Source organism: Arvicanthis niloticus, chromosome 21 (genome assembly GCF_011762505.2).
Source record: "Arvicanthis niloticus isolate mArvNil1 chromosome 21, mArvNil1.pat.X, whole genome shotgun sequence".
Taxonomy (NCBI): Eukaryota; Metazoa; Chordata; class Mammalia; order Rodentia; family Muridae; genus Arvicanthis; species Arvicanthis niloticus.
The window spans coordinates 40,205,615-40,224,040 of record NC_047678.1 but is presented as its reverse complement, the minus strand read 5'-3'; the positions used below and the strand labels follow the sequence as shown (position 1 = coordinate 40,224,040).

At 49.6% G+C, this 18,426-nt stretch overlaps 1 protein-coding gene across 2 annotated transcripts in view; it reads right to left on the bottom strand.

Annotated features, from left to right (window-relative positions):
* Ttc21a (tetratricopeptide repeat domain 21A) overlaps positions 1-18,426 on the bottom strand; it is a 34,472-nt gene that overhangs the window by 10,478 nt on the left and 5,568 nt on the right. The window contains exons 5-14 of one of the 2 annotated variants that reach the window (XM_034484117.2): positions 18,136-18,258; positions 16,867-17,024; positions 14,981-15,065; positions 13,032-13,130; positions 11,546-11,738; positions 6,668-6,765; positions 6,342-6,542; positions 5,418-5,547; positions 2,437-2,594; positions 2,003-2,218 (exon numbers count right to left, since the gene is read on the bottom strand). In XM_034484117.2, the coding sequence (XP_034340008.1) occupies positions 2,003-2,218; positions 2,437-2,594; positions 5,418-5,547; positions 6,342-6,542; positions 6,668-6,765; positions 11,546-11,738; positions 13,032-13,130; positions 14,981-15,065; positions 16,867-17,024; positions 18,136-18,258 (1,461 nt within the window). The remainder of the gene's footprint in view (positions 1-2,002; positions 2,219-2,436; positions 2,595-5,417; positions 5,548-6,341; positions 6,543-6,667; positions 6,766-11,545; positions 11,739-13,031; positions 13,131-14,980; positions 15,066-16,866; positions 17,025-18,135; positions 18,259-18,426) is intronic. The other variant, XM_076917741.1, reaches the window with a different exon arrangement.

The window sequence follows — 18,426 nt, the reverse complement described above, 5'->3', positions numbered from 1 at the left end:
GCTTGAGAGGTTGAGGCAGGAGGATCATGAATTTCATGCCAATCTGGACTACATAGACAGTTTAAAAAAAAAAAAAAAACCCAAGGGGTGATGAAATGGCTTAGCGGGTTAAGGTGTCTGCTGCTAAAGCTGACGATGTGAGTTCAAACCCTAGAACCAATATGGTGGAAGGAGGCAGCCAACTTCCACAATTTGTCCTCTGATCTCTACTCATGCATGATGTGACATGCGTTACACCATGTGTACATATGCACACACAGAATGATAATAAACTAATGGTAAATCTTCAAAGTTAAAACAAAAACAAAAAACCAAATTGAACAGTCAAATACTACCCAGCTTTTTTTTTTTTTTAAAGAAATATTTATTTTTGCTGGGTGCTGGTGACACATGCCTTTAATCCCAGCACTCAGGGGGGGACAGAGGCAAGCAGATTTCTGTGAGTTTAAGACTAGAAGCCTGGTCTACAGAGTGAGTTCCAGGACAGCCAGGACTACACAGAGAAACCCTGTCTCGAAAAAACAAAACAAAACAAAACAAAACCAACCAGCCAACCAACCAAACAAACAAACAAACAGAATAGCCAGTGCTCTTAGCTAGCACATAGTGAGACTTAACCACACATAGCACATAGTGAGACTCTGTCTCAACCAAACCAAACCAAACCAAACCAAACCAGAGTCATCTTTCTAGCATGTATGTATATATGCTAAAATAACATAATTATATAAACATAAATAAAATTATATATATACAATGTTTCATTGTGTAGCCCTGGCTGGCCTGAAACTCACTCTGTAGACCAAGCTACTATCCATGCTGGCCTCACCCCTTTTCTCAAGGCTCAAACCTATGTCCTCAGGCTTGCATGTGAAGCGCTCTGCCAGCTGAGCCACCTTCACAGTCCCTGTATCTTGAAAGAGTGAGCAGTTGTTTGGTTTTGTTTTTTTTTGTTTTTTGTTTTTTGTTTTTTGTTTTTTTTCAGGCTAGTTTTCTGTCTTTATCAGGCTCCTCACAGGGGAAGGCTATGGGCCCTGGTCACAGAGATGGTCCAGGACAGACCACATCCTGTGCGCTGGCAAGGCTACTGAGGCCAGGGCATCATAGAGACTCTAGCTCCTGTAAGTCTTGCTTTTACCTCTTGCCAAGGCTGAGGGATGTATGAGTTTGAGTTCCAGGCCAGCCAATCACACATAGTGAGACCCTGTCTCACCAAACCAAACCAAACCAAACCAAACCAAACCAAACCAAACCAAACCAAACCAAACCAAACCAAACCAAACCAAACCAAACCAAACCAAACCAAACCAAACCAAACCAAACCAAACCAAACCAAACCAAACCAAACCAAACCAAACCAAACCAAACCAAACCAAACCAAACCAAACCAAACCAAACCAAACCAAACCAAACCAAACCAAACCAAACCAAACCAAACCAAACCAAACCAAACCAAACCAAACCAAACCAAACCAAACCAAACCAAACCAAACCAAACCAAACCAAACCAAACCAAACCAAACCAAACCAAACCAAACCAAACCAAAGCCTAAGTAATATCAGGCACAGAACTTGGCCCCCAGGCTGATCTCCTGGAACCTCTAATGTGCTCCAGGGGAGGGGAGCAAAGCATGTCTTTCTCTCTTTCTCTTTCCTTCCTTCGTGTGTGTGTGTGTGTGTGTGTGTGTGTGTGTGTGTGTGTGTGTGTCTGTGTCTGTGTGTGGTGTGCATGCATGTGCGCATGCGTGTTCCCACTGAGGGGTGGGGGCATGAGTGTGCTCACTTCGCTCATTCATATGTCTGCGTGAGGAGGGAAGAGCCTGACAGAAATGTCTCCTTCAGTTGTTCTCCACTCTATTTACTGAGGCAGGTCTCTCACTGTGCCTAAAACCCTGGGATGAATTGTGGGTTCTGGCGATTTGAACTCTGGTCCTTAGGCCTTCACAGCAAGCTCTTTCTCCACCGAACCCAACCCCCAGCCCCAAGCACGGGCATTTCTTACCAGTTCCCCATTCAGTCGGAGGGCCTCCACTAGCTCCAGTAAAATGGATGCCCGCTCGCTGGGCCGAACAGAGGGGCTTCGGGACTTCCTGCCCTCCTCTGCCTTCGAGGTGGGCACCTTTATGATCATTTTTAAGGTCTTTATAGCCTCGGCATAGTCTCCAGTCTTATTGAGGGCCCTGGCTTTGATGAAGTGGTAGAGGGGATGGTCTCGGACCTAGGAGAGGCAGAGCAGAGTTGGGGCTAGCTCACCTCTGCTGCTCAGCTGTAGAGCAGCCCCAGGAGCTTCTCCAGGGGAGCTGGGGAGCCAGCCCTGCCTGTGGGTTAGCAGAGGGTCTGGGGGGAGGGGACCTGTATGCCTATAGGTGGCTTTCCCCTCCCCCCAGACAACTGTCCAAAACAGTTGAGAGGCCACAGAGTGTGGAGAGCTCCCACCTGGAAGTTGTGGCTGACACCCAGCTCTAGACAGTGGGAGCACATGGCGAAGTTGCCCTGGGCCAGATGGATCTGAGCCATGAGGAGGTGAGCGTCCACAAAGGTGGGGTCCAGCTCCAGGCAGCGCTGCAGGGTGCTCAGTGCGTTTTCCAGCTCTCCTGGGAACATGAAACCAAAGTGTGCATCCAGCGATCTTCAGGAGCCCCCACAAGACCCGACAAGTAGAGGGAGGGAGGCCGGATTTCACAGGTGCAGGCATTCTGAAGTCTCAACATTGGTGTCTTACCCAGTTTTAAAATTTTGAGTGTGGGTGCGTGTGTATGCACGCATGTGTGTGTGTGCGCGCGCGTGCACGCGCAGAGGATAACACCTAGTGTTATTCCTCAGGAGCCATTCACCTCGTGTTGAGACAGGGTCTTTCTCTAACCTGGAGCTCACCAAGGAGGCTAGACTGGCCAACCAGCAAGCCCTTGGATTCCATTATATCTCTGTTTCTCCAGCACTGGTACTACAAGCATGGGGTCAGACTCCGGTTCTCTGATTGCAAGGAAAGCACTTTAGTGACTGATCTTTTTCCTCTGCCCTGAAAGACCTGTTAGAGAATTTAACTTAAGCCAGGAGGGGTGCTGTGTGTCTATAATCCCAGCATTCAGGAGGCAGAAGCAGAAGGAACTCTGTAGGCCAGCCTGGTCTACAGAGGATAGCCAGGGCTACACATAGAAACTCTGTCTCAAAAAAAAAAAAAAAAAAAGCAAGCAAGCAAGCAAGAAGGAGAGAAAGTCTAACTTAATATTCGCATGACCCTGTAAGGTTGGTATTCTGATCCTTGTATTTTATCTTTATTTTTGGTGGTGCTAGGAATCGAACCCAGGACCTCAAACTTGCTAAGCAGGCACTGTATCTGCTTGGGCCTTGACATACTATCTTTTGGATGTGGAACTTGGGATGTAGGCATGTAGGCCATTTAGCTGGAGGAAAAAAGTCTTCATTTAAGAAGACCTCTCTTCATGGAGATCTGAACTCCCAACACTGAGAGATTTGGGGGCCTCAGTCAGGCTGCAGGGGCTGGAGGGATGGCTCAGTGGTTAAGAGCACTGACTGCTCTTCCAGAGGTCCTGAGTTCAATTCCCAGCAACCACATGGTGGCTTACAACCATCTGTAATGGGATTCAATGCCCTCTTCTGGTGTGTCTGAAGACAGCTACTGTGGGGAGCCGACAGAAGGCGGCTATCATCCTTGCAGCCAGCTTGAGCCATATACCCTGACCAGAGACTTGGTTGCATTAGCCTACAACAGCTGAGAACACTCTGATAACATCTTGCTTTAGATACCCAGGATTTTCCCTTGGGTGTGTGAGACTTAAAGGTGTGTGACTTAAGGGAGTGACTTAGAGATCAGATTTAGAGATAAGACCTAAGGGTATGATTAAAGGTGTGACTTAGAGGCGTGGCTTAGAAGTGAGACATATAAAAGGCGAGAGGCAGAAGAGAACAGGAGTAGTTAGCAGGCACTTGGAGTAGTACAACTTGGAGTTAGTTACTAGGAATTAGAGTACAGTACAACTTGGAGTACAACTTGGAGTAGGAATTAGACATTAGGACAGTACAACTTGTAACAGAATCAGACACTTCAGAGAATACAACTTGGAACTAGGAATTAGGTTAGACAGTACAACTTGGAGTTAGTTATTAGGCATTAGGTAGCAGGCACTTGGAAGAGAACTTGGAACTGGAAACTTGGAACTTGGAGGCACTAGGGACTAGGAACTAAGGACTAGGAACTCAAGACTTGGGACTTGGACTAGGAAGAGAGACTGAAGAATAAACGGGATTGAATCACACTCTGTCTGGTCTCCATTCCTTGTGTCCGTCCTCTCTCTCTCTTGCTGAACCCTGCCCCCCCCCCCACCTGCAGACTGGAGCAGCTTGGGGCAGTGCGGGCTCTAACAACTTAGCCCCCAAGGCTTTTGGCAGTGCGGGTCCCAACATTGACAGAACGGTCTGAGACATTTTGGCCCCCAAACGTGGGGTAGAACGGTTCTCAACATTTTTGGCCGCAACAAGCTACAGTGTACTCATATACATAAAAAAAAAAAATAAATCTTAAAAGAAGAAGGAGAAGGAGAAGGAGGAGGAGGAGGAGGAGGAGGAGGAGGAGGAGGAGGAGGAGGAGGAGGAGGAGGAGGAAGAGGAGGAGGAGAAGCCAGGCTGTAGTCCTGTTCCTTAGCAGCAGCTTAAAGCTGTGGACTAGGAGGTGCACTTCCTCCTTCTGTAGCCAGGCCTCTCCACAGTTGCTGCCTGGAGCCTCTCACCAGGAGACTGGGTCCCAAACTCCCTTATCTTTTCTTGCGTGCTGTGGAAGGTAGAAGTCACCGTGGCAACCTAAGCATTTGGAGACTTCGCTTTTGGTCCCAAACCTGTTGGTAGCTGCCAGGGCCTCTGGGACAGTCCTTCCATGGTCTTGAACCCGGGAGACCTTAAAGCTAAGAATAAACTTGGCACGGAGACCTTGAGGATGAAGACTTAGGAGCCCTCGGATGAGCAAAACCACTTAACATAGAGCCGACTGGAGACCAGGGAAGGGCTGAGTGTCAGAGAGAACAACTGGGCATCCGTGAAGCCTGCTTCTCTTTCTCTCTGGTGTCTGAGCTGTGACACAGGAGGAGCTGGCAGATTGGGCGATGGCCTCAGTGATTCTCTGAAAGTCCCACACTCCGGCGCCTCACCAAGACACTCTACTTACCCACATGTCTGCCTTTGCTTCCTCCACAGCAGTGGTCTGTGATATGTATGTATGTATGTACGTATGTATGTATGTACGTACGTATGTATGTATGTACGTACGTATGTATGTATGTACACATGTATGCAGGTGTATATGTATGCCACATATACACATAGGAAAATTATCCCAGGCAAGGTTATTTCCCAGAATATAACCCTAGGGCAGAAGTCAGTGTCTGCTGGATCTCACTGCTTACCTGAGAGAAACTTGACCTGAGCTGTCACATACAGTGGTTCCATCATGGCCGGGGCCACCTTCACTACAGGACTCAAGATCATGGCAACTTGTTTAAGGAGTGGAGACACGAGCTGGCCGGGTGACCGGGGCTGTGGGGACACCAGGGGATGTGTGGTTTGCGTTAGTCTCTCTCCTACTTCCTCCTCTTTCTAAAAAGCTTTCCCCTGGATAGGGTCTTACATAGCCCATGACAAACTTGAATTCCTTATGCAGCCAAGGACAATCTTGAGCTTTTTGTTTCTTAAGATTTAGTTATTTATAATACACACACACACACACACACACACACACACACACACAGAGTATATTTATTGTGTTTTTGTCGTGGATGTCTATCTGTACACCAGAAGAGGAAATTGCATCCCATACAGGTATAGACAGTTGTGAGCTGCCATATAGGTGCTGAGAATTGAACCCTTGACCTCTGGAAGAGAAGCCAGTCCTCTCAACCACTGAGCCATCTCTCCAGTGCCAACATTCTTGAGCTTTTCCTTTCTCTACCTCCTCGGTGCTGAGATTACAGTTCCTGTCAGGATATAGACAGGTGCATGGCCAGTGGACCACTCACCCAAGGATGGTCCCTGCACCACACCTTCAGAAAGGCCTGGAAGCTCGTGAGAGACATCCCGCTCTGTACTAGAACAGCCTCTGAGGTCACCTGGCTTCAACTTGGTCTAGTTTGAGAAGTACTGGGGCTGGGGCTGTCGCTCAGTGGGTGGGGCACTTGTTTAGTTAAAGCACCGAGTTCCACACCCAGCACCTCATAGACAGGATGTGCTTACAGCTCAGGCTGGCCAGGGAAAGCCCTTGCTTCTATCCTTCATGTGAACACCCATCCATGCCTGTACTTTAGGCCCCTGCCATGAAGATGGGTTCCCCTAACCTGCTTGGGGCAGAAATGCAGATACTCCTTGGCGATGCAGACCAGGAAGAGGGGGTCCAGCTTTTCAAAGTACTCGGGGCTCAGGGCCAGGCCCTGCATGTTGGAGAAGTGCAGTTCCACTGCCTCCTTGAGGAGGGCTGTGGTCTCTTGCTCCAGCTTTTGCTTCTTAGATGCTACAAGGGCTTGCAGGAAAACCAGCACCTGTGCAAGAAAGGCTTGGGCTCAGGGTGAGGCTGGCCTGGGAGCTGAGGCTGGCCCAAGCAGTAAGGTGATTGCTCTCTGCTGGAGAACCCCCATCCCAGCCATTCTTGCCCATTAGCTCTGACCTCAGACTTCCCAAGGGACTGCTGCACCTCTTTGAGGAACTCCAGCTGGTGAGCAGCCTCCTCCAGCTGGCCCTGCAGGATCTGGCACCAGATGCTCCCTGTAGACAGACAAGAAGGAAGCTGGACGGGTGGGCAGGCAGGCAGGCAAGCATCAGAGTCAGCAGCCCTGCAGAGCCAGGGGCAGGACCGAGGAGGAAGGAGGGACCCTAGGCTGGTGTTCTCACATCTCTACAAACTGAAGGAGTCAGGCATGTGAGGGGCAGGGAACTGAGGCAGAAAGACAACAACGATCCCTCATTCATGTTGGCTTTAAGTAACGGTCATTAATAGCCTCCATTAAGAACTTGGGGTTTGGTTTGGGTTATGGCTCAGTGGTTAAGAGCACTGGCTGCTCTTTCAGAGGTCCTGAGTTCAATTCCCAGCAACCACATGGTGGCTCACAACCATCTGTAATGGGATTTGGTGCCCTCTTCTGGTGTGTCTGAAGACAGTTACAGTGCACCCATAAATACAATGAACAAATTAAAAAAAAAAAAAAAAAAAAGACCTTGGGGTTTAACCCTTCAAACATTTTTGTAAGTATTTGTTATTAATGTACACACAGCTACTCAACAATCTGCATTTGGGGGTTCGGGGTATAGCATGCACAAAGCCCTGGGTATAGGTGTGCACGCTCACGAGTGTGTCTGCCATGTTGCATCTGTGAGGGTCAGAAGGCCACCAGCGGCAGTCAGTTCTGTCCATTGTGGGGCCTGGGGGCTGAGCTCAGGTTGTCAGGCTTGAAGGGGGCCACTTTACCCACGCAGCCATCTTGCCTTCCCTGCTACGAATTGAAACATATCCTTCCTTCCAGTCTCAGATGCATTTCAATCTTTGCCAGTCTAATGTGACAGGAGGGGCTGGAGGTAGACTCAGCCAGTAAGGGTGCTGCAGTTCCTGCAGAGGACCTGAGTTAGGTTCCTAGTACTCACAAGAGGGTCACAACTGCCTGCAACTCCAGCTCCAGGGGATCTGACACCCTTTTCTGACCTCTGTGGGCACCTGTGTTCTCTCCCCCCCCACCCCCCACCCCCGTTCCTCTGTCTCTCTGTCTCTCTTTCTCTCTCTGTCTCTCTCTCCCCCCCTCCCCAGTCAAAGGATGAGTTTTAATCCATATCCTTTTGATTATTAGGGGGAATGTACATTTTTACATTTTTTTTTTAGTTAGTGATTTTTTTAATTAGATTGTGAATTTCCTATTTGTAGCCCCACCTTTTATTTGGGGTGTTTTTTTGTTTTTTGTTTTTTTTTTTAACGGTGTTGGTGGCAGACACTCTACTAGACTATGACCACCTATTTCTATCTTTTTTTGGTGGGGGGAGGAGTTCGAGACAGGGTTTCTCTGTATAGCCCTGGCTGTCCTGGAACTCACTCGGTAGACCAGGCTGGCCTCGAACTCAGAAATCTGCCTGCCTCTGCCTCTGCCTCCTCCCAACTGCTGGGATTAAAGGTGTGCGCCACCACTGCCCGGCTACCTATTTCTTTTTTTATGTACTAGGGCAATTAACTTGTTTTGTAATCATTGTTACTTTCAAGACGGTGTCTCATGTAAGCTAGGCTGGCTTCAAACTTTATGATGCTGAGGGCGATCTTGAACTCATGATCTTCCAACCTCTTCTCCTTCCTGCTGGGGTGACAGGCGTGAGCCAATATGCCCAGCTGATGGCGTCCTTTACTTCAGTCACAGGGAAGTCCCAGGCTCTTTGGGGGTTGACTTTGCTCCTCAGAGGTCCCCCGATTTGCATGACCCACTGGACAACTCCTACCCTGCACACTGCTTGCAGGTGAAGAAGCACAAAGATGTAGCCTGGGGTAGCTGAGGTAGAACTTGTAAGCTCAGGCTAGCACTTCCCTTTGACTTGCCACTCTGGGTCAGCTTCACTGCAGCAAGTGAAGGGCTGAGCTTGTAAGGCTAGGATTTGTGTAAGACAGACTTGCAAGCAGCTGGCTTGTCTCTGGCTGCCTGCTGGGGCTTTCCCTGAAGTGAGGAAGCCGAGAAGGAGTCAGCCAATGCTTCAGGAGATTTGTCTGTGTGCTGAGCAGTGCTGAGACTTTCATGGTGGTGATGGGGGTCCTCTGGGGTAACACTCTCCTCCCTCTGGTTTTCTGTAAGGATCTCCTTGAATGTTCTAGCAATCCACTTCCTGGATGACTGTCCTACTGTGAGCTTTTGCTCTCTGCTTCTGATACCCTTGGGCTTGTGTTTCTAATTTTCTCTGGGACTCTTTGGAGAAAGCTGGTCTGCTCATTTTGTTGCTTTCTGAGACAGGGTCTCTGTGTGGGGAGGATGGCCTTGAATTCAGAATCCTCTGCCCCAGACTTCAGAGGGCCGGGATGGCAGGCATGGGCCACCATGACCAGCCCCGATCTTTAGCAGGCTCATCTCTGCCTATGTTGGCTTACAGATTTCTAGTCCTGCTTGGAATTCCCATGCATTGAAACTGTTTGCCTTTGAGGTTCTTGAAACTTCTGGTCTACTAAAGGCACTTTTCTTCCATGTTTGCAATGGAGTCTTCTTTTATATTTGTTTGTTTGCTTGTTTGTTTGTTTATCGTGTCCCTGGCTGTCCTGGAGTTCTCTATGTAGACTGGGCTGGCCTCAAACTCACAGAGATCTGCCTGTCCCTACCTCCTGAGGGCTGGGATTAAAGTCATGTGTCACCACATCCAGCTTGGAGCCATCGGGGCAGGCGGATTTCTGAGTTCGAGGCCAGCCTGGTCTACAGAGTGAGTTCCAGGATAGCCAGGACTACACAGAGAAACCCTGTCTCGAAAAAAACAAACAAACAAACAAACAAACAAACAAACAGAATGCCATCGGGGCTGGCCAGAGTGCTCAGCAGATAAAGGTGCCTGCTGGGTAAGCCTGGTGACTTGAGTTTGATTTCCTGGGGCTGACATAAAGGTGGAAGAAGAGAATAAAAGATGACCTCTGATCTCCATATGTGTGTCATGGCTTGCACACATGCACACAGGCAACACACACACACACACACACTAATAGACACACTAATAGGTAAAATAAAAGCCTTCATGGTATATGAATATAATGCCAACACTTGGGGGCAAAGGCAGGAGAGCTGGTTCAAGGCCATTTTCAGCTGTATTAAGTTTGAGGTCAGCCCTTGCTACGTAAGATCTTCCCTGTAAATAATAGACAGACAGACAGAAGACAGACAAGTTTTCCCCGGATTCCAGATGGAGGAGAGGTGTTGGTGTGGGAGCTAGCCCAACGTGCTGACCAGAAAGTTGTAACTACTCTGATAATTACACACTTCCTCAGGGAGGCTGGAGCCTAGAACAATGGACCTCAATCCTCAGCTCCTCGGGGCTAGCCCAGAACAGCTGCTCCAAGCACTGAGCCAGCTTCCTCTGCCCCAAGCACACTCTGGTGCCTCAGAGAATACATCCAGATTAGAGCTGTTTAAAAAATTTTATAGAAAGGTCAGGGATGCCAGTTGGGAATAAAGGAAAGGGTGATGTCACTTACTTACTTAAAATTAATTCTTCACTGTGTACAAAGCCTTGTGTTAAAAAATATAGCACCAGCCAGGTGTGGTAGTGCATACTTTTAATCCCAGCATTTAAGAGGCAGAGGCAATTGGATCTCTTGAGTTTAAGGCCATCTTGGTCTACAGAGCGAGTTCTAGGACAGCCAGGGCTACACAGAGAAAACCTGTCTCAAAAACCAAACCAAACCAAACCAAACCAAACCAAACCAAACCAAACCAAACCAAACCACAACAACCACCAAGCACCATATAAACAGGGCTCGGCAGCGCACACCTGTGATCCCAACACTTGGAGGTAGAGGCGGGGAGATCAGTAAGTTCAGAGTCAGCCTTGGCTACACAGTTAATTCCAGACCAGCCTGGGCTACAGGAGGACCTGTCTCAAAAACTAAAATAAACACAAGAACCCTGGGTGTGTTGGTACATGCTGTAATACCAACATTTAGAAGGCTGAAGCAAAAGGACCACCAGTTCAAGGCAAGCCTGGGTGGCATAGTGAGACCCAGCTTCAACAAACAAACAAACAATTTTTAAAAATCCACTGGCTGGGCAGTGATGGCGCACGCCTTTAGTCTTTAATCCCAGCACTTGAGAGGCAGAGGCAGGTGGATTTCTGAGTTGGAGGCCAGCCTGGTCTACAGAGTGAGTTCTAGGACAGCCAGGCTTACACAGAGAAACTCTGTCTTGAAAAACCGAGATACAAAAACAAAAAACAAAACAAACAAAAAACCCAAAACAAAACAAAAAACAAAACAAAACAATCCACTGAAAAATAGAGCTTCTCCTGTGAAGAAGCCAGAGTAAGACTCACTGTTAGGAACGGTCAGTATCCACTAATTTAAAAATAAAAAGTAGGGCCTTTGGAAAGGTGGTTTGACACTTACACACACAGGACAGACAGTAAAGAAACCTGCAGGGGGCTCTCCTGGTGGCTTTTCAGCTCCAGGATCTGCACAGAGAGGTCAGGATGTGCATATAAGGGCTGTGTGTGTATGGGAGGTGGGAGGGGGACACCTCCATTTCTGACCTATGGGGACCGAGAAAGGGGCAGGGCCACCAGAATAAGCATCAGACTACCAGTCTTCTGGTGAAATAGGATTCAGGTGCCATAGCTGTGACATGGGTCAGTGTGGGTAGGGTAGTGGTTCCAATTGGTCCTGACCCTTCCATCTGTATTAGTGGGTTCACAGGAAAACCTCCATGGTACAGTAACCCCCAAACTCACCCACAGTCTGGAGAGAGTGTTCCCAGGCACACCTCTTTGAACCCAGGGAGGACACACCCTGCTGGGCTATCACCCTGCCCTGCCCATCCCAGCCTTCAGAGACCTGCCAAGGCAGCCAGCCTGTTCTCCTCCAGCTTCATGGCTTCCTTGTACCACAGACAGGCTTCCTTCACTTGTTGCTGTAGGATGAAGAGGTAGCCCAGCTCTGTGGCCACAAGGGCAAAGGAAGGCTTGGCCATGAAGATGCGCTCCAGGAAGCCACTCACAAGCCGATGGACTACCTGGTGCCTCCCACACTGCCAAGAGTGGACATACGAGAACAGAGAGTCTTGTCAGCCCAGCCTGCCTGGGTGAAGAAGTGGGGTGTGTGTGTGTGTGTGTGTGTGTGTGTGTGTGTGTGTAGGGGGCATTTCAGCACAGTTGGGGAGGTCCTAAAGAACCCAAGGGGTATCTGGGATCTCTAGCTAGGAAGCTTTGTGTGTCAAACTAGCTATCCATGTCTTGAGGAACCTGCCTTCAGCCACAGGGTCTTTTGGACATACCCTCGGCTGGCCACAGTAACTGATCTTAGTAGTTACCTACAGGTTATTTTGTTTTGGGGACAGGGTCTCCTGTAGCCCAGGCTGGCCTTGAACTTGCTATGTCGTTGAGGCTGGCTTTGAACTCTCTATCCTCTTGCCTCTACATCCTGAGTGCTGGGATCACAGGTGTGTACCACCATTCTCAGCTTCCTACCAGGAAGCGTTTGCTTTTGTTCGTTTGTTTTTAGTTAAAGTTTGTTGAAAAGCTACTGAGCTGGTTTATGAGAAGTAGCCATAGCAAACCACGTCCCATTGCCAATTGAGGACAAAGCTGAGAAATTCAGACACTTAGATTCACCCATGGAGGGCTGGTGAGATGGCTTAGTGGTTAAGAGCACTGACTGCTCTTCTGGAGGTCATGAGTTCAAATCCCAGCAACCACATGGTGGCTCACAACCACCTGTAATGAGATCTGATGCCCATCTGATGCCCTCTTATGGGGTGTCTGAAGACAGCTACAGTGTACTCACATATAATAAATGAACAAAAACTTAAAAAAAAAAAATTCACCCATGGAGGGTGACAGTCACCCAGTGGCTCCTAGCAACCCCTGTCTGGTTCCTGCAGCCCAGGGTTGGCCTGATTCTTCGGTTTTTTTCCCCTGTAAACCTTGTTTGGGGAGTGAAGGTTTTACGACAGACAAACTCTATGGCAACGTGGTCTGTTTGGTCCTTTGATGTCAGAGGCCCAGGTGGAAGGTGGGTTAGGGCCTGTATGGTTCTGCATAGCTGATGTACCTCTCTCCCGAGTAGGGCCACCCCTGTAAAAGCCCTTCAGACTCCAACTCCCAGGCCACTTTGGCGCCTCCTAGTGGCCGCATCATGTCATTGTTTGCAGTCAGAAAAGGACAGAGGCCACAGGGATGTGCAACCCAGGCAGAAGGTCCAGGCTTGAGCAGGAGTGGGAAGAAGAGGGAGGGGTTGGGCACTTAGAGCATAAAGGGAAGCCAAGGTCTTCTCTTGGGGCTGGGGGAGGGGGTAGGCCGGAAATGAAGTGCTACCTACTTACCAGCCTGCCGACTGCAAGAATCTTCTTAAGATGTAGGTTTGGATTGTGGGGCTCTCCGGTCTCTAGTGCCTTGATTAGGTTTCTGACACGATCGGCAGCCTGCGGGGACAACAGGCAATGTTGGGGGCACAGCTCAGCTGGCGGGAGTGCTTGCCTGGCATGCATGAAGCCTGAACTCCACAGAATAAAACCAAGCGTGGTGGTGCAACCCCGTAATCCCGGCACTCAGGTGGTACAGGCAGGGGTGGGGGGTGGGGGAAACCAAGGTCATTCTCACTAGCAGGAAGTTCCAAGCCCTACCTGTAAGTGGAACAAAGCAAAATGGAACCCCAAAACAGAACCAATGCTGGGTGGGGCTTTTAAATCCTGGCTGTGGATTTTGCCCTCTCCTCTTTCCTCGCTCTGTTCTGATGTCCCCCCAGCTTTGCTTTCACCCATGGCCCAGGCATCAGAACTGTTTCGAAACCCCACAGGTGGGGCTGGAGAGATGGCTCAGCAGTTAAGAGCACTGACTGCCCTTCCAGAGGTCCTGAGTTCAATTCCCAGCAACCAAGTGGTGGCTCACAACCATCCGTAATGGAAACTAATGCTCTCTTCTGGTGTAGCTGAAGACAGCAACAGTGTATTCACATAAACAAATAAACAAACAAACAAAAAAACCCCAAGGGGTTATAATAAAATAAACCCCATGGGGTTATTTTCCCCATGTGGATCACAGTGTCACCCTTGCCTGTAGCCTGCGGCAGCCAAGTCTTTCTGACGTGTGCTCCCCACAACCTGCCACTCTAGTGGACCCCCTACAGTACTGTGAGTGAACGCTGCCATCCAGACTCCCCGGCACAGCAGAGGAGGGGCAGAGAGTCTGGGCAACTGCTCTGAGGTGACCCAGCTACCCAGGCAACTGATTCTGAAGCTTCAGTCATGTGCCCGACTCTCCAGCGTACACCCTAGCTAGGGGCAGCAAAGCTTAGTCAAAGGAGAAGCCCAGGGGCCAGTGAGAGGGTTCAGTGGGTAAGTCTGACATCTTGAGTTCTAGCCTTGGGATGGACCCAATGGCAGAGGAGAAGGTTGAGTGTCCTGCAGGTTCTTCTTTGACCTCTACACACTTGTACTCTTTCTCATCTCTTCTTCCTCTCCCCCCTCTCTCTCTGACACACACACACACACACACACGGATCAAGAGAGCAAAAGAGAGGGAGAGAAAGTGGAGAGGAGAGGAGGGGGGCCCAGTTGGGTCTGCTCTCCTCAGTAAGACAGGATTAGAACTGGGCAGCAAGGCTGGAGCACTTGGGACTCCCAAAGCTTGAGGAGGGGGAGAAGACAAAGCATGGGATGCTGGCCCTGACTTGCCTTTATGGTGACCCTGCTGATGTCAGGTCTGAAGAAGGCCTGGCCAGGAGTGGGAAACAGATCTGTGTTCTTGTTTCCCCCCAGGGATGATGCCAGGGTCCTTTTCAAGGGTTTTCCCCTGGTACAGGCTGTTTCTCTCTGTTGCTTCATTTCAGAAGCCCACATCTCAGAGCTCTACAGATGGGAGGAGCCAGAACTTCCTTCCTTCTGCTGTGACCCCCTTAGGACTGTGTATGTCCCATTATTCCAAAGCCAGGGCTGGGGCTAGGGGTGGGGGTGGAGTTGGGGATGGGACTGGGGGGTTAGAGTGGGGCTGGGCCAGGGCTGCGGCTGGGGTGGGGAGGGTGGGGGCGCTGGGGTGGGGTGGGTGGTAGGTCTGGGTCTGGGGGTGGGTCTGGGGCTTGGGGTACAGTGGGCTCCTCTTTGTATCATGTCTGTTCATTGTTCAGTCTCCCCCTCTCAGTGTCTCTCTGTCTCTGTCTCTCTCTTTTTTGGACAGACAGGGTCTTGACCTGAACTCATATCTGATCACCCTGCCTCTGGCTCCTGGGATTACAGATGTGTCCCCGGCTGAGCTTCTGAATCTCGAGGCAGCTTACTCTGTCCATGTTTCCTTCTTTCACGAGCTCATGCACGGCTAGAATCTGCCAGGCATCAACGTTGTTTTCGTCTTTTTCAAGGATTCTGAAATAGGAAGAGAAGTCACATGAGCTGACCGTATTCACAGCGCAGCCAGGATACAATGGTAGAACTATCGGATTACCTTTTAATCCATTCTTACTTTTTAGTTTTAGATTTTTTTAAAAAATAATTTATTAATTTTTATATTGTGTGCACCGGCGATTTTGCCTGCCTGTTTGTCTGTGTGAGGGCGTCAGGTCCCCTGGAACTGGAGTTAAAGACAGGAGTGAGCCGCCATGTGGGTGCTGGGAATTGAACCCAGGTCCTCTGGAAGAGCAGCTGGTGCTGTTAACTGCTGAGTCATCTCTTTGGCCTCTTCAGATTTATTTTTTATTATTTTGTAATTATATGTATTTGTGTATGCCTGAGTGGGTGCGGGACCACCTGAAGCTTGAGCTGTTGTAGCTCCAGATGTAGGAGCCTCAGAATCCTCCCACTTCCATCCTCAGAGAGTCGGGTTACAGATATATGCCGTTGCACTTAGCTCAGGGTTACTCACATTAACAGACAAAATAGCAATGTGAATAGGCATAACCAACATTGAAAGAGGTCTAGCCAGGGCTAATGGTTCTGAAAGCCCTGGGAATCCCAAGGAAGGAGCTCTTGAAGTTTTTTTTTTTTTCTTTCTTTCTTTCTTTCATTTGGAAGCCAAAACCACAAAACAAAACAAAACAACTTTTAGATGGCTTAGGGGGTAATGGCACTTGCCATGCAAGGGGGTTCCATCCCCAGGACCCATATGAAGGGTCAACTCCACAGAGCTGTCCTCTGACCTCCAAACAAACTTGCCACGGAACACTCGCCATGACATTTGTGAGCATGTGCATGAGCGCATGCGTGTGCACAGACACACACTCACACACACATGTGCACGAGAGAGATAGAGAAAAGAGAGAGAGATATCATTGCAGGAGTAACCTGTGCTCTTACACTCTGAGCGATCTCCTGACTCTCATCTGATAGTTTTAAAAACTGAAGTGGAAGGGCTGGAGAGGAGGTGGCTCAGTGGTTAAGGGTAATGCCTGCTCTTGCAGACGACCCACATTTTATTCCTAGCACCCACACAGTGGCTCATCCCCACCTGTAACTCTGGTTGCATGGGATCTGATGCCCTCTTTTGACTCTCTTGGGAGCAGAGACACCAAGTTCAAGTACAGTCCGGGCTTCATAGTGACACTTTGTCTCAAAAAATAAGACCCTGAGTCTAGTGCAGGGCTCACTAGGAGGCTCCATTTGGGCAAGCCTAGAACCCATCCCTGGGACCCAGGCAGGGGAGAACTGGCTCTGAAAAGCTGTCTTCCGACCTCTGCACACATTTACTGATGACTGTGATAATAAATAAGAAACACAAAAGAAAACAAAAACCAAACAAGCCAGGAGTGGAGGCTCAGCCATGAAATTCCAGCACTTGGTAGGCTGAGGCAGGAGGATTGCCATAGGTTTGTGGCCAGCCTGTGCTACACAGTGAGTTCCAGAACAACCTAGACTACAGTGAGATCCTTTCTCAAACCCATACCAATCCCAACCAAACCACCCTGAAAAACAAGCCAGTCATGGTGGCTTAAGTCTATAATCATGGTTACTTGGGAGGCTGAAGCAGGAGGGCACTGCTAGCCTGGGCTACAGAATGAGCTCAAGGCCAGCCTGGGCAACTTAATGAGAACCCAACTCAAAATAAAATTTAACGGGCTGAGGCTATAACTCCGAAACAGAGCTTATACACAAAGCCCTGTGTTCCATTTCCTGTACTCCCAACTATCTAAAAGGGAGGATGCCTATGCCTGGCAGATGGCTCTTCCCTCACCTCTGTCCGGTTTCTATCGTCTGATCCCAATCCTGCCGAGCCAGGAACAGCTTCATCTTCAGGACTAAGGCTGGCAGGAAGTTGCTGCAGGCCAAGGTGACCTGGTTCACCACCTCCAGGGCCCCGGAGAAGTTCTGTTGTGTCATGAGGTATGTTGCCTGGGGGAGCCCGAGAGAAGACCTTCCATGTGATACTGGGCCCTGTACACTTGTTAGGGGCTGGGGGTCACAATGGACAGTGCAGACTCTTTTGACTGGGCCCAAAGTCCAAAGGCCCAGAGTTTAACTGTGGGGGCCTACCTGGCAGCTAGGCTGGGAAGCTGTTTATTGTTTGTGACTGGGGACCATGGCCTCTGCAGCCCAGTGTTAGTTACTATTCCCCTGGGGTGTCCTACCAGGAGTCCTGAGGGCCAGAGCAGGACTTTCAAAAAGGCTTAAGGGCCTGGGAGGTAGCTCAGTTGGTAGAGTTCTTGCACGTGGTGTCCCCGCCCCTCTCCTTTCCCTCTCCTATGACTTAAGGATTTTGTAAGGACAGACAGACACACAGAAGATAGTAAGAGAACAGTTTTCTTCTCTCAAAGATTGAGTCAATGAGGGTCATAAAAGAAAGAAAAAGAAGATTTTTATTCAAATTAAGATCAGAATAAAATCAGAAAATTCAAAACATGCAGAGTATATGCCTTCCTTTTCTTGTGGCCATTGGGTAACTTTAACAAGTGGGGAGAGAGATTAGGGGGTGTGGGGGAAGTAAAAATCAGAGGTGCAGAAAAGGGACAGAGTCAGGCCAAGGAGGGTCAGAGATCACCAAGAGGGAGGAGGGTCAGAGGTCATAGCCCCTGGTAGGACCAAAAGGGTCTGCCCGGTCCCTCCCACTCTTGTCTGACCAACATTTGTGTCCCACCAACATTTGGGAGATTGAGGCAGGAGGACCTGGAGCTCAGGGCTAGCCTTAGCTACATAGTGAGTACTTGGATATGTGAGGACCCAACTCCAGACAGGAGTCAGGGATGTAGCTCGGTGGCAGAGTGCTTGCCTAGTGTGTGCAAAGCCCTGGGCTCAACTCCCTGGCACTCCAGACAATAGGACACACACCCGGAAGGGATGCACACAAAGATGGAGGGAGTGGGCTCTGTACTGCTGTGACCCTGGGCTGCTTGCTGGCCCTTTCTGGGCCTGGATCTCAGATCTGGCCTGAGTTCACCTGGCAGACCTCTACCTCCAGCGATCAGGCGGGGGAGACCCCACTCCCCACCCTCTCCCCACCACCCACCTTGCCCATGAACCCCAGCACATCTTTGGTGTCTTGAGTTCCTTGTTCCAGGTACTTGATGGATTTCTTCACAACATGGGGTTTACTGGAGGTGAGGTCCACCCAGCCTTTGAGCACATAGCCCTGGGACAAGAACGAGGGAAGAGGTGAAGTTCTGCATCCTGCCCAGCCCAACCTCTACCCCAGCTAGTTGGCGGCCTGCCCTTCACCATCTCCACATCACCCGGTAGGCATCATCTTGTGCGGATCCCGGTGGGAGGCTCCTCTGCCAGATGGTGTCCCCTGCGTGCA